Genomic DNA, 17,261 nt, shown 5'->3' with positions numbered 1-17,261 from the left:
GGACAGTTACTCAGAGAGCGGTTTACTGGGCAGTTACTCAGAGCGGTTTACTGGGCAGTTACTCAGAGCGGTTTACTGAGCAGTTACTCAGAGCGGTTTACTGGACAGTTACTCAGAGCGGTTTACTGGGCAGTTACTCAGAGCGGTTTACTGGGCAGTTACTCAGAGCGGTTTACTGAGCAGTTACTCAGAGCGGTTTACTGGACAGTTACTCAGAGCGGTTTACTGGACAGTTACTCAGAGCGGTTTACTGGACAGTTACTCAGAGCGGTTTACTGGGCAGTTACTCAGAGAGCGGTTTACTGGGCAGTTACTCAGAGCGGTTTACTGGACAGTTACTCAGAGCGGTTTACTGGACAGTTACTCAGAGCGGTTTACTGGACAGTTTCTCAGAGCGGTTTACTGGGCAGTTACTCAGAGAGCGGTTTACTGAGTAGTTACTCAGAGCGGTTTACTGGACAGTTACTCAGAGCGGTTTACTGGGCAGTTACTCAGAGCGGTTTACTGAGCAGTTACTCAGAGAGCGGTTTACTGGGCAGTTACTCAGAGAGCGGTTTACTGGGCAGTTACTCAGAGAGCGGTTTACTGGGCAGTTACTCAGAGAGCGGTTTACTGAGTAGTTACTCAGAGCGGTTTACTGGACAGTTACTCAGAGAGCGGTTTACTGGGCAGTTACTCAGAGAGCGGTTTACTGGGCAGTTACTCAGAGAGCGGTTTACTGAGTAGTTACTCAGAGCGGTTTACTGGACAGTTACTCAGAGCGGTTTACTGGACAGTTACTCAGAGCGGTTTACTGGGCAGTTACTCAGAGCGGTTTACTGAGCAGTTACTCAGAGAGCGGTTTACTGGGCAGTTACTCAGAGAGCGGTTTACTGGGCAGTTACTCAGAGCGGTTTACTGGGCAGTTACTCAGAGCGGTTTACTGGACAGTTACTCAGAGCGGTTTACTGGGCAGTTACTCAGAGAGCGGTTTACTGGGCAGTTACTCAGAGAGGGGGGTTACTGGGCAGTTACTCAGAGAGCGGTTTACTGGGCAGTTACTCAGAGCGGTTTACTGGACAGTTACTCAGAGCGGTTTACTGGACAGTTACTCAGAGCGGTTTACTGGGCAGTTACTCAGAGAGCGGTTTACTGGGCAGTTACTCAGAGCGGTTTACTGGGCAGTTACTCAGAGCGGTTTACTGGACAGTTACTCAGAGCGGTTTACTGGGCAGTTACTCAGAGCGGTTTACTGGGCAGTTACTCAGAGAGCGGTTTACTGGGCAGTTACTCAGAGCGGTTTACTGGGCAGTTACTCAGAGGGCGGTTTACTGGGCAGTTACTCAGAGCGGTTTACTGGGCAGTTACTCAGAGAGCGGTTTACTGAGCAGTTTCTCAGAGCGGTTTACTGGACAGTTACTCAGAGCGGTTTACTGAGCAGTTACTCAGAGCGGTTTACTGGGCAGTTACTCAGAGAGCGGTTTACTGGGCAGTTACTCAGAGCGGTTTACTGGGCAGTTACTCAGAGCGGTTTACTGGGCAGTTACTCAGAGAGCGGTTTACTGGGCAGTTACTCAGAGCGGTTTACTGGGCAGTTACTCAGAGCGGTTTACTGGGCAGTTACTCAGAGAGCGGTTTACTGGGCAGTTACTCAGAGAGCGGTTTACTGAGCAGTTACTCAGAGAGCGGTTTACTGGGCAGTTCCTCAGAGCGGTTTACTGGGCAGTTACTCAGAGCGGTTTACTGGGCAGTTACTCAGAGCGGTTTACTGAGCAGTTACTCAGAGCGGTTTACTGGGCGGTTACTCGGAGAGCGGTTTACTGGGCAGTTACTCAGAGAGCGGTTTACTGGGCAGTTACTCAGAGAGCGGTTTACTGGACAGTTACTCAGAGAGCGGTTTACTGGGCAGTTACTCAGAGAGCGGTTTACTGAGCAGTTACTCAGAGAGCCGTTTACTGGGCAGTTCCTCAGAGCGGTTTACTGGGCAGTTACTCAGAGCGGTTTACTGGGCAGTTACTCAGAGCGGTTTACTGGGCAGTTACTCAGAGCGGTTTACTGAGCAGTTACTCAGAGCGGTTTACAGGGCGGTTACTCGGAGAGCGGTTTACTGGGCAGTTACTCAGAGAGCGGTTTACTGGGCAGTTACTCAGAGAGCGGTTTACTGAGCAGTTACTCAGAGAGCGGTTTACTGGACAGTTACTCAGAGAGCGGTTTACTGGGCAGTTACTCAGAGAGCGGTTTACTGAGCAATTACTCAGAGAGCCGTTTACTGGGCAGTTACTCAGAGCGGTTTACTGGGCAGTTCCTCAGAGCGGTTTACTGGGCAGTTACTCAGAGAGCGGTTTACTGGGCAGTTACTCAGAGAGCGGTTTACTGAGCAGTTACTCAGAGAGCGGTTTACTGAGCAGTTACTCAGAGAGCGGTTTACTGGGCAGTTCCTCAGAGCGGTTTACTGGGCGGTTACTCGGAGAGCGGTTTACTGAGCAGTTACTCAGAGCGGTTTACTGGACAGTTACTCAGAGAGCGGTTTACTGGGCAGTTACTCAGAGAGCGGTTTACTGGGCAGTTACTCAGAGCGGTTTACTGGGCAGTTACTCAGAGCGGTTTACTGAGCAGTTACTCAGAGCGGTTTACTGGGCAGTTACTCAGAGCGGTTTACTGGGCAGTTACTCAGAGCGGTTTACTGGGCAGTTACTCAGAGCGGTTTACTGGACAGTTACTCAGAGCGGTTTACTGGGCAGTTACTCAGGGCGGTTTACTGGACAGTTACTCAGAGCGGTTTACTGGGCAGTTACTCAGAGCGGTTTACTGGGCAGTTACTCAGAGCGGTTTACTGAGCAGTTACTCAGAGCGGTTTACTGGGCAGTTACTCAGAGCGGTTTACTGGGCAGTTACTCAGAGAGCGGTTTACTGGGCAGTTACTCAGAGCGGTTTACTGGACAGTTACTCAGAGAGCGGTTTACTGGGCAGTTACTCAGAGCGGTTTACTGGGCAGTTACTCAGAGCGGTTTACTGGGCAGTTACTCAGAGCGGTTTACTGGACAGTTACTCAGAGCGGTTTACTGGGCAGTTACTCAGAGCGGTTTACTGGACAGTTACTCAGAGCGGTTTACTGGGCAGTTACTCAGAGAGCGGTTTACTGAGTAGTTACTCAGAGCGGTTTACTGGACAGTTACTCAGAGCGGTTTACTGGACAGTTACTCAGAGCGGTTTACTGGACAGTTACTCAGAGCGGTTTACTGGGCAGTTACTCAGAGCGGTTTACTGAGCAGTTACTCAGAGCGGTTTACTGGACAGTTACTCAGAGAGCGGTTTACTGAGTAGTTACTCAGAGCGGTTTACTGAGCAGTTACTCAGAGAGCGGTTTACTGAGCAGTTACTCAGAGAGCGGTTTACTGGGCAGTTACTCAGAGAGCGGTTTACTGAGCAGTTACTCAGAGAGCGGTTTACTGGACAGTTACTCAGAGCGGTTTACTGGACAGTTACTCAGAGAGCGGTTTACTGGGCAGTTACTCAGAGCGGTTTACTGGGCAGTTACTCAGAGCGGTTTACTGAGCAGTTACTCAGAGCGGTTTACTGGACAGTTACTCAGAGCGGTTTACTGGGCAGTTACTCAGAGCGGTTTACTGGACAGTTACTCAGAGCGGTTTACTGGGCAGTTACTCAGAGCGGTTTACTGAGCAGTTACTCAGAGCGGTTTACTGAGCAGTTACTCAGAGCGGTTTACTGGACAGTTACTCAGAGCGGTTTACTGGACAGTTACTCAGAGCGGTTTACTGGACAGTTACTCAGAGCGGTTTACTGGGCAGTTACTCAGAGAGCGGTTTACTGGGCAGTTACTCAGAGAGCGGTTTACTGGGCAGTTACTCAGAGCGGTTTACTGAGCAGTTACTCAGAGCGGTTTACTGGACAGTTACTCAGAGCGGTTTACTGGACAGTTACTCAGAGCGGTTTACTGGACAGTTACTCAGAGCGGTTTACTGGGCAGTTACTCAGAGAGCGGTTTACTGAGTAGTTACTCAGAGCGGTTTACTGGACAGTTACTCAGAGCGGTTTACTGGGCAGTTACTCAGAGCGGTTTACTGAGCAGTTACTCAGAGAGCGGTTTACTGGGCAGTTACTCAGAGAGCGGTTTACTGGGCAGTTACTCAGAGAGCGGTTTACTGGGCAGTTACTCAGAGAGCGGTTTACTGAGTAGTTACTCAGAGCGGTTTACTGGACAGTTACTCAGAGAGCGGTTTACTGGGCAGTTACTCAGAGAGCGGTTTACTGGGCAGTTACTCAGAGAGCGGTTTACTGAGTAGTTACTCAGAGCGGTTTACTGGACAGTTACTCAGAGCGGTTTACTGGACAGTTACTCAGAGCGGTTTACTGGGCAGTTACTCAGAGCGGTTTACTGAGCAGTTACTCAGAGAGCGGTTTACTGGGCAGTTACTCAGAGAGCGGTTTACTGGGCAGTTACTCAGAGCGGTTTACTGGGCAGTTACTCAGAGCGGTTTACTGGACAGTTACTCAGAGCGGTTTACTGGGCAGTTACTCAGAGAGCGGTTTACTGGGCAGTTACTCAGAGAGGGGGGTTACTGGGCAGTTACTCAGAGAGCGGTTTACTGGGCAGTTACTCAGAGCGGTTTACTGGACAGTTACTCAGAGCGGTTTACTGGACAGTTACTCAGAGCGGTTTACTGGGCAGTTACTCAGAGAGCGGTTTACTGGGCAGTTACTCAGAGCGGTTTACTGGGCAGTTACTCAGAGCGGTTTACTGGACAGTTACTCAGAGCGGTTTACTGGGCAGTTACTCAGAGCGGTTTACTGGGCAGTTACTCAGAGAGCGGTTTACTGGGCAGTTACTCAGAGCGGTTTACTGGGCAGTTACTCAGAGGACGGTTTACTGGGCAGTTACTCAGAGCGGTTTACTGGGCAGTTACTCAGAGAGCGGTTTACTGAGCAGTTTCTCAGAGCGGTTTACTGGACAGTTACTCAGAGCGGTTTACTGAGCAGTTACTCAGAGCGGTTTACTGGGCAGTTACTCAGAGAGCGGTTTACTGGGCAGTTACTCAGAGCGGTTTACTGGGCAGTTACTCAGAGCGGTTTACTGGGCAGTTACTCAGAGAGCGGTTTACTGGGCAGTTACTCAGAGCGGTTTACTGGGCAGTTACTCAGAGCGGTTTACTGGGCAGTTACTCAGAGAGCGGTTTACTGGGCAGTTACTCAGAGAGCGGTTTACTGAGCAGTTACTCAGAGAGCGGTTTACTGGGCAGTTCCTCAGAGCGGTTTACTGGGCAGTTACTCAGAGCGGTTTACTGGGCAGTTACTCAGAGCGGTTTACTGAGCAGTTACTCAGAGCGGTTTACTGGGCGGTTACTCGGAGAGCGGTTTACTGGGCAGTTACTCAGAGAGCGGTTTACTGGGCAGTTACTCAGAGAGCGGTTTACTGGACAGTTACTCAGAGAGCGGTTTACTGGGCAGTTACTCAGAGAGCGGTTTACTGAGCAGTTACTCAGAGAGCCGTTTACTGGGCAGTTCCTCAGAGCGGTTTACTGGGCAGTTACTCAGAGCGGTTTACTGGGCAGTTACTCAGAGCGGTTTACTGGGCAGTTACTCAGAGCGGTTTACTGAGCAGTTACTCAGAGCGGTTTACAGGGCGGTTACTCGGAGAGCGGTTTACTGGGCAGTTACTCAGAGCGGTTTACTGGGCAGTTACTCAGAGAGCGGTTTACTGGGCAGTTACTCAGAGAGCGGTTTACTGAGCAGTTACTCAGAGAGCGGTTTACTGAGCAGTTACTCAGAGAGCGGTTTACTGGGCAGTTCCTCAGAGCGGTTTACTGGGCAGTTACTCAGAGCGGTTTACTGGACAGTTACTCAGAGCGGTTTACTGGGCAGTTACTCAGAGCGGTTTACTGGACAGTTACTCAGAGCGGTTTACTGGGCAGTTACTCAGAGCGGTTTACTGGGCGGTTACTCGGAGAGCGGTTTACTGAGCAGTTACTCAGAGCGGTTTACTGGACAGTTACTCAGAGAGCGGTTTACTGGGCAGTTACTCAGAGAGCGGTTTACTGGGCAGTTACTCAGAGCGGTTTACTGGGCAGTTACTCAGAGCGGTTTACTGAGCAGTTACTCAGAGCGGTTTACTGGGCGGTTACTCGGAGAGCGGTTTACTGAGCAGTTACTCAGAGCGGTTTACTGAGCAGTTACTCAGAGCGGTTTACTGAGCAGTTACTCAGAGAGCGGTTTACTGAGCAGTTACTCAGAGAGGGGGGTTACTGGGCAGTTACTCAGAGAGCGGTTTACTGGGCAGTTACTTAGAGGGCGGTTTACTGGGCAGTTACTCAGAGAGCGGTTTACTGGGGAGTTACTCAGAGAGCGGTTTACTGGGCAGTTACTCAGAGAGCGGTTTACTGGGCAGTTACTCAGAGAGCGGTTTACTGGGCAGTTACTCAGAGCCGTTTACTGGGCAGTTACTCAGAGCGGTTTACTGGGCAGTTACTCAGAGCGGTTTACTGGGCAGTTACTCAGAGCGGTTTACTGGGCAGTTACTCAGAGAGCGGTTTACTGGGCAGTTACTCAGAGAGCGGTTTACTGGGCGGTCATTCAGAGAACGGTTTACTGGGCAGTTACTCAGAGCGGTTTACTGGGCAGTTACTCAGAGCGGTTTACTGGGCGGTCATTCAGAGAGCGGTTTACTGGACAGTTACTCAGAGCGGTTTACTGGGCAGTTACTCAGAGAGCGGTTTACTGGACAGTTACTCAGAGCGGTTTACTGGGCAGTTACGCAGAGGGCGGTTTACTGGGCAGTTACTCAGAGAGCGGTTTACTGGGCAGTTACTCAGAGAGCGGTTTACTGGGCAGTTACTCAGAGAGCGGTTTACTGGGCAGTTACTCAGAGCCGTTTACTGGGCAGTTACTCAGAGCGGTTTACTGGGCAGTTACTCAGAGCGGTTTACTGGGCAGTTACTCAGAGAGCGGTTTACTGGGCGGTCATTCAGAGAACGGTTTACTGGGCAGTTACTCACCTTCCTCGCCTGAGCAAGCATTTTACAGGCATCAATAACAAATGTCAGTGACTTCATTTGCAAGGCTTCATTTATTGAGGACACTTTTCCTTCCAAATTAATGGCAAAATCCTGTAACAAATTAAAAATAAAGTTCAAAATTGTTGCCTGGACAGAGATTCTGTTCACCAGCTGTGGATTTCTCAGCCTGTGGCAGAATAATCCATCGCTTCACAGGGGAACAATCAGACACCGAACAAGCTCGTGCTCCCCCTCCGCGTCCCTCTGACACAAACTAAAACCTACAGCCGCCAGACTACCCGAAACTCCCACCTCCCCCAGAGCGGGCATCACGCGACTTCCCCACCCCCTCACACACAACCCTGCAACCCCCCCTCACACACACAACCCTGCAACCCCCCCCCCACACACACACAACCCTGCAACCCCCCCCCTCACACAACCCTGCAACCCCCCCTCACACACACACAACCCTGCAACCCCCCCTCACACACACAACCCTGCAACCCCCCCCCCCACACACACAACCCTGCAACCCCCCCTCACACACACAACCCTGCAACCCCCCCCCCCCCCACACACACAACCCTGCAACCCCCCCTCACACACACAACCCTGCAACCCCCCCCTCACACACACAACCCTGCAACCCCCCCTCACACACACAACCCTGCAACCGCCCCCCCCCACACACACAACCCTGCAACCCCCCCTCACACACACAACCCTGCAACCCCCACCCCACACACAACCCTGCAACCCCCCCTCACACACACAACCCTGCAACCCCCCCCCCCACACACACAACCCTGCAACCCCCCCTCACACACACAACCCTGCAACCCCCCCCCACACACACACAACCCTGCAACCCCCCCTCACACACACAACCCTGCAACCCCCCCTCACACACACAACCCTGCAACCCCCCCCCCACACACACAACCCTGCAACCCCCCCTCACACACACAACCCTGCAACCCCCCCTCTCACACACAGCCCTGCAAATCCCCCCCCACACACAACCCTGCAACCCCCCGCACACACAACCCTGCAACCCCCCCTCTCTCACACAACCCCGCAACCCCCCCTCTCACACACAACCCTGCAACCCCCCCCCACACACACAACCCTGCAACCCCCCCCACACACACAACCCTGCAACCCCCCCTCACACACACAACCCTGCAAACCCCCCCCACACACACAACCCTGCAACCCCCCCCCCTCACACACACAACCCTGCACCCCCCCCCACACACACACAACCCTGCAACCCCCCCCCACACACACAACCCTGCAACCCCCCGCACCCCAACACACGCAACCCTGCAACCCCCCCCCCCCACACACACACAGCCCTGCAACACCCCCTCACACACACAACCCTGCAACCCCCCCCCCCACACACACACACAACCCTGCAACCCCCCCCACACACACAACCCGGCAACACCCCCCCCTCCCACACACACAACCCTGCAACCCCCCCCCACACACACAACCCTGCAACCCCCCCCCCCCACACACACACAACCCTGCAACCCCCCCACACACACACACAACCCTGCAACCCCCCCCTCACACACACAACCCTGCAACACCCCCCCCCCACACACACAACCCTGCAACCCCCCCACACACACAACACTGCAACCCCCCCCCACACAACCCTGCAACCCCCCCCCCACACACAACCCTGCAACCACCCCACACAACCCTGCAACACCCCCCCACACACACAACCCTGCAACCCCCCCCACACACACAACCCTGCAACCCCCCCCCACACACACAACCCGGCAACACCCCCCCCCACACACACAGCCCTGCAACACCCCCTCACACACACAACCCTGCAACCCCCCCCCACACAACCCTGCAAACCCCCCCCCCCACACACACAACCCTGCAACCCCCCCCCACACACACAACCCTGCAACCCCCCGCACCCCAACACACGCAACCCTGCAACCCCCCCCCCCCCCACACACACAACCCTGCAACACCCCCCTCACACACACAACCCTGCAACCCCCCCCCACACAACCCTGCAACCCCCCCCCACACACAACCCTGCAACACCCCCCTCACACACACAACCCTGCAACCCCCCCCCACACAACCCTGCAACCCCCCCCCCCACACACAACCCTGCAACCCCCCCCACACACACAACCCTGCAACCCCCCCACACACAACCCTGCAACCCCCCCCACACACACACAACCCTGCAACACCCCCCCCACACACACACAGCCCTGCAACCCCCCCCACACACACAACCCTGCAACACCCCCCTCACACACACAACCCTGCAACCCCCCCCCACACAACCCTGCAACCCCCCCCCCACACACAACCCTGCAACCCCCCCCACACACACAACCCTGCAACACCCCCCTCACACACACAACCCTGCAACCCCCCCACACACACAACCCTGCAAACCCCCCCCCACACACAACCCTGCAACACCCTCTCACACACACAGCCCTGCAACCCCCCCCTCACACACACAACCCTGCAACACCCACCCCCACACACACACAACCCTGCAACCCCCCCCACACACACACAGCCCTGCTCAACCCCCTCCCCCACACACACACAACCCTGCACCACCCCCCCCTCACACACACAACCCTGCAACACCCACCCCCACACACACACAACCCTGCAACCCCCCCCTCACACACACAACCCTGCAACCCCCCCCCCCAGACACACACACAACCCTGCACAACCCCCCCCACGCACAACCCTGCAACCCCCCCCAGACACACACAACCCTGCAAACCCCCCCCCCACACAACCCTGCAACCCCCCCCCCAACACACACAACCCTGCAACCCCCCCCCCAGACACACACACAACCCTGCACAACCCCCCCCACGCACAACCCTGCAACCCCCCCCTCACACACACAACCCTGCAACCCCCCCCCCAGACACACACACAACCCTGCACAACCCCCCCCACGCACAACCCTGCAACCCCCCCCAGACACACACAACCCTGCAAACCCCCCCCACACGCACAACCCTGCAACCCCCCCCAGACACACACAACCCTGCAAACCCCCCCCCACACAACCCTGCAAACCCCCCCCACACACACAACCCTGCAACACCCCCTCACACACACAACCATGCAACACCCCCCAGACACACAACCCTGCAACACCCCCTCACACACACAACCATGCAACACCCCCCACACACACACAAGCCTGCACCCCCCCCACACACACACAAGCCTGCAACCCCCCCCCTCACACACACATCCCTGCAACCCCCCCCCACACACGCAACCCTGCAACCCCCCCCCCCCACACACACACAGCCCTGCAACACCCCCTCACACACACAAGCCTGCACCCCCCCCCACACACACACAAGCCTGCAACCCCCCCCCTCACACACACATCCCTGCAACCCCCCGCACCCCCACACACACAACCCGGCAACCCCCCCCCCCCACACACACAACCCTGCAACCCCCGCCCCCCACACACACACAGCCCTGCAACACCCCCTCACACACACAACCCTGCAACACCCCCCTCACACACACAACCCGGCAACACCCCCCCCACACACACAGCCCTGCAACCCCCCCTCACACACACAACCCTGCAACCCCCCCCTACACACACAACCCGGCAACACCCCCCCCACACACACAGCCCTGCAACCCCCCCTCACACACACAACACCCTGCAACCCCCCCCTACACACACAACCCGGCAACACCCCCCCCACACACACAGCCCTGCAACCCCCCCTCACACACACAACCCTGCAACCCCCCCCTACACACACAGCCCTGCAACACCCCCCCCCCCACACACACACAGCCCTGCAACACCCCCTCACACACACAACCCTGCAACACCCCCCTCACACACACAACCCTGCAACCCCCCCCTACACACACAACCCGGCAACACCCCCCCCACACACACAGCCCTGCAACACCCCCTCACACACACAACCCTGCAACCCCCCCCCCCACACACACACAACCCTGCAACCCCCCCACACACACACACAGCCCTGCAACACCCCCTCACACACACAACCCTGCAACCCCCCCCACACACACAACCCTGCAACACCCCCCCACACACACACAACCCTGCACAACCCCCCCCCACACACACAACCCTGCAACCCCCCCCCTCACACACACAACCCTGCAACGCCCCCCCACACACACACAACCCGGCAACATCCCCCCCACACACACACAACCCTGCAACCCCCCCCCCCCCACACACACAACCCTGCAACCACCCCACACACAACCCTGCAACCCCCCCACACACACAACCCTGCAACCCCCCCCCCCACACACACACAACCCTGCAACACCCCCCCGCACACACAACCCTGCAACCCTCCCCCCCACACACAACCCTGCAACCCCCCCCACACACACACAACCCTGCAACCCTCCCCCCCACACACACAACCCTGCAACACCCCCCCACACACACAACCCTGCAACCCCCCCACACACAACCCTGCAACCCCCCCACACACAACCCTGCTACCCCCCCCACACACACAACCCTGCAACCCCCCCCACACACACACACAACCCTGCAACCCCCCCACACACAACCCTGCAACCCCCCCCACACACACAACCCTGCAACCCCCCCACACACACAACCCTGCAACCCCCCCCCACACACACAACCCTGCAACCCCCCCCACACACACACAACCCTGCAACCCCCCCACACACAACCCTGCAACCCCCCCACACACAACCCTGCAACCCCCCCACACACAGCCCTGCAACCCTCCCCACACACACAACCCTGCAACCCCCCCACACACAACCCTGCAACCCCCCCCACACACACAACCCTGCAACACCCTCCCCACACACACAACCCTGCAACACCCCCTCACACACACAACCCTACAACACCCCCCCACACACACAACCCTGCAACACCCCCTCACACACACAACCCTGCAACACCCCCTCACACACACAACCCTGCAACACCCCCCCACACACACACAACCCTGCAACACCCCCCCACACACACAACCCTGCAACACCCCCTCACACACACAACCCTGCAACACCCCCCCACACACACACAACCCTGCAACACCCCCCCACACACAACCCTGCAACCCCCCCTCACACACACACAACCCTGCAACCCCCCCCCCCCACACACACAACCCTGCAACACCCCCCCACACACACAACCCTGCAACCCCCCCCCCCCACACACACAACCCTGCAACACCCCCCCACACACACAACCCTGCAACACCCCCTCACACACACAACCCTGCAACACCCCCCCACACACACACAACCCTGCAACACCCCCCCACACACAACCCTGCAACCCCCCCTCACACACACACAACCCTGCAACCCCCCCCCCCCACACACACAACCCTGCAACACCCACCCCCACACACACAGCCCTGCAACACCCCCACACACACAACCCTGCAACCCCCCCTCACACACACAACCCTGCAACACCCACCCCCACACACACAGCCCTGCAACCCCCCCACACACAACCCTGCAACCACCCCCCCACACACACACAACCCTGCAACACCCCCCCCACACACACACAACCCTGCAACCCTCCCCCCCACACACAACCCTGCAACACCCCCTCACACACACAACCCTGCTACCCCCCCACACACAACCCTGCAACCCCCCCCCCACACACACACAACCCTGCAACCCCCCCACACACAGCCCTGCAACCCTCCCCACACACACAACCCTGCAACACCCCCTCACACACACAACCCTACAACCCCCCCCCACACACACACAACCCTGCAACACCCCCTCACACACACAACCCTACAACCCCCCTCACACACACAACCCTGCAACACCCCCACACACACACACAACCCTGCAACACCCACCCACACACAACCCTGCAACCACCCCCCACACACAACCCTGCAACCCCCCCACACACACACACAGCCCTGCAACACCCCCTCACACACACAACCCTGCAACCCCCCCCTACACACACAACCCGGCAACACCCCCCCCACACACACAGCCCTGCAACACCCCCTCACACACACAACCCTGCAACCCCCCCCCACACAACCCTGCAAACCCCCCCCCCACACACACAACCCTGCAACCCCCCCCCCCCCACACACACACAACCCTGCAACCCCCCCACACACACACACAGCCCTGCAACACCCCCTCACACACACAACCCTGCAACCCCCCCCTACACACACAACCCGGCAACACCCCCCCCACACACACAGCCCTGCAACACCCCCTCACACACACACAACCCTGCAACACACCCCCACACACACACAACCCTGCATCCCCCCCCCACACACACACACAACCCTGCAACCCCCCCCCACACACACAACCCTGCAACACCCCCCTCACACACACAACCCTGCAACCCCCCCCCACACAACCCTGCAAACCCCCCCCCCACACACACAACCCTGCAACCCCCCCCCCCCACACACACACAACCCTGCAACCCCCCCACACACACACACAACCCTGCAACCCCCCCCCACACACACACACACAACCCTGCAACCCCCCCTCACACACACAACCCTGCAACCCCCCCCCACACAACCCTGCAAACCCCCCCCCCCACACACACAACCCTGCAACCCCCCCCCCACACACACACAACCCTGCAACCCCCCCACACACACACACAACCCTGCAACCCCCCCACACACACACACAACCCTGCAACCCCCCCCACACACACACAACCCTGCAACCCCCCCTCACACACACAACCCTGCAACCCTCCCCCCCACACACAACCCTGCAACCCCCCCCCACACACACACAACCCTGCAACCCCCCCCCCCACACACACAACCCTGCAACCCCCCCCCACACACACAACCCTGCAACACCCCCCTCACACACACAACCCTGCAACCCCCCCCCCACACACAACCCTGCAACACCCCCCCCACACACACACAACCCTGCAACCCCCCCTCACACACACAACCCTGCAACCCCCCCCCACACAACCCTGCAAACCCCCCCCCCACACACACAACCCTGCAACCCCCCCCCCACACACACACAACCCTGCAACCCCCCCACACACACACACAAGCCTGCAACCCCCCCCCCCCACACACACACAACCCTGCAACCCCCCCACACACACACACAACCCTGCAACCCCCCCACACACACACACAACCCTGCAACCCCCCCCACACACACACAACCCTGCAACCCCCCCTCACACACACAACCCTGTAACCCCCCCCCACACACACACAACCCTGCAACCCCCCCCCCCCACACACACAACCCTGCAACCCCCCCCCACACACACAACCCTGCAACACACCCCCACACACACACAACCCTGCAACCCCCCCACACACACACAACCCTGCAACCCCCCCCACACACACACAACCCTGCAACACCCCCCCACACACAACCCTGCAACCCCCCCCACACGCACACAACCCTGCAACACACCCCCCCACACACACAACCCTGCAACACACCCCCACACACACACAACCCTGCAACCCCCCCCCACACACACAACCCTGCAACACAACCCCACACACACACAACCCTGCAACCCCCCCACACACACACAACCCTGCAACCCCCCCACACACACACAACCCTGCAACCCCCCCCACACACAACCCTGCAACACCCCCACACACAACCCTGCAACCCCCCCCACACACTCACAACCCTGCAACCCCCCCCCCACACACACAAGCCTGCAACACCCCCCCCACACACTCACAACCCTGCAACCCCCCCCCCACACACACAAGCCTGCAACACCCCCCCCACACACACACAACCCTGCAACCCCCCCCCACACACACAACCCTGCAACCCCCCCCCCACACACACAACCCTGCAACACACCCCCACACACACACAACCCTGCAACCCCCCCACACACACACAACCCTGCAACCCCCCCCACACACACACAACCCTGCAACCCCCCCTCACACACACAACCCTGCAACCCCCCCCACACACACACAACCCTGCAACCCCCCCTCAAACACACAACCCTGCACCACCCCCCCCACACACACAACCCTGCAACACCCCCTCACACACACAACCCTACAACCCCCCTCACACACACAACCCTGCAACACCCCCCCACACACACAACCCTGCAACACCCCCCCACACACAACCCTGCAACCCCCCCCACACACACACAGCCCTGCTCAACCCCCTCCCCACACACACACACACAACCCTGCAACCCCCCCCCCCAGACACACACACAACCCTGCACAACCCCCCCCCACGCACAACCCTGCAACCCCCCCCACACACACACAACCCTGCACAACCCCCCCACACACAACCCTGCAACCCCCCCCCACACAAAAAAACAACCCTGCAACCCCCCCACACACACAACCCTGCAACCCCCCCCCCCCCCACACACACACACAACCCTGCAACCCCCCCCACACACACACAACCCTGCAACCCCCCCACACACACACACAACCCTGCAACACCCCCCCTCACACACACAACCCTGCAACACCCCCCCGCACACACAACCCTGCAACACCCCCTCACACACACACAACCCTGCAACCCCCCCCACACACACACAACCCTGCAACCCCCCCCACACACACACAACCCTGCACAACCCCCCCACACACAACCCTGCAACCCCCCCCCCACACACACACACAACCCTGCAACCCCCCCCCCCCCACACACACACACAACCCTGCAACACCCCCCCTCACACACACAACCCTGCAACCCCCCCCCACACACACAACCCTGCAACACCCCCCCACACACACAACCCTGCAACCCCCCCCACACACACACAACCCTGCAACCCTCCCCCACACACACACAACCCTGCAACCCCCCCCCACACACACAACCCTGCAACCCCCCCCACACACACAACCCGGCAACACCCCCCCCTCCCACACACACAACCCTGCAACCCCCCCCCACACACACAACCCTGCAACCCCCCCCCCACACACACAACCCTGCAACCCCCCCACACACACACACAGCCCTGCAACACCCCCTCACACACACAACCCTGCAACCCCCCCCCCCACACAACCCTGCAAACCCCCCCCCCACACACACAACCCTGCAACCACCCCACACACAACCCTGCAACCCCCCCCACACACACAACCCTGCTACCCCCCCCCACACACACAACCCTGCAACCCCCCCCACACACACAACCCTGCAACCCTCCCCCCCACACACAACCCTGCAACCCCCCCCACACACACAACCCTGCAACCCTCCCCCCCACACACAACCCTGCAACCCCCCCTCACACACACAACCCTGCAACCCCCCCCCCACACACACACACAACCCTGCAACCCCCCCTCACACACACACAACCCTGCAACCCCCCCACACACAACCCTGCAACACCCCCCCCCCACACACACAACCCTGCAACACCCCCCCCACACACACACAACCCTGCAACCCCCCCTCACACACACAACCCTGCAACCCCCCCACACACAACCCTGCAACACCCCCCCGCCCACACACACAACCCTGCAACACCCCCCCCACACACAACCCTGCACCCCCCCCACACACACAACCCTGCAACCCCCCCACACACACAACCATGCAACACCCCCCAGACACACAACCCTGCACCCCCCCACACACACACACAACCCTGCAACACCCCCCCACACACACAACCCTGCAACACCCCCCCACACACAACCCTGCACCATCCCCCCTCACACACACAACCCTGCAAACCCCCCCACACACAACCCTGCAACAACCCCCCACACACAACCCTGCAACACCCCCCCACACACAACCCTGCAACACCACCCCACACACAACCCTGCAACACCCCCCCACACACAACCCTGCAACACCCCCCCACACACACAACCCTGCTACCCCCCCCTCACACACACAACCCTGCAACACCCCCCACACACACACACAACCCTGCAACCCCCCCACACACAACCCTGCAACCCCCCCACACACAACCCTGCAACACCCCCCCACACACAACCCTGCAACCCCACCCACACACACACAACCCTGCAACCCCCCCCCCACACACACAACCCTGCAACCCCCCACACACACACACACAACCCTGCACCCCCCCCACACACACACAACCCTGCAACACCCCCCCCCCACACACACACAACCCTGCAACCCCCCCCACAC

The 17,261-nt window shown here is 58.7% G+C and overlaps 1 protein-coding gene across 1 annotated transcript in view; it reads right to left on the bottom strand.

The window, feature by feature from the left end:
• LOC140411187 (cullin-9) overlaps positions 1–17,261 on the bottom strand; it is a 463,592-nt gene that overhangs the window by 54,376 nt on the left and 391,955 nt on the right. Inside the window, exon 36 of the mRNA XM_072500276.1 lies at positions 6,990–7,100. Coding sequence (XP_072356377.1) covers positions 6,990–7,100 — 111 coding nt within the window. The remainder of the gene's footprint in view (positions 1–6,989; positions 7,101–17,261) is intronic.

This window comes from Scyliorhinus torazame, chromosome 4 (genome assembly GCF_047496885.1).
Source record: "Scyliorhinus torazame isolate Kashiwa2021f chromosome 4, sScyTor2.1, whole genome shotgun sequence".
NCBI lineage: Eukaryota > Metazoa > Chordata > Chondrichthyes > Carcharhiniformes > Scyliorhinidae > Scyliorhinus > Scyliorhinus torazame.
This window is presented reverse-complemented; position numbering and strand designations above follow the sequence as displayed.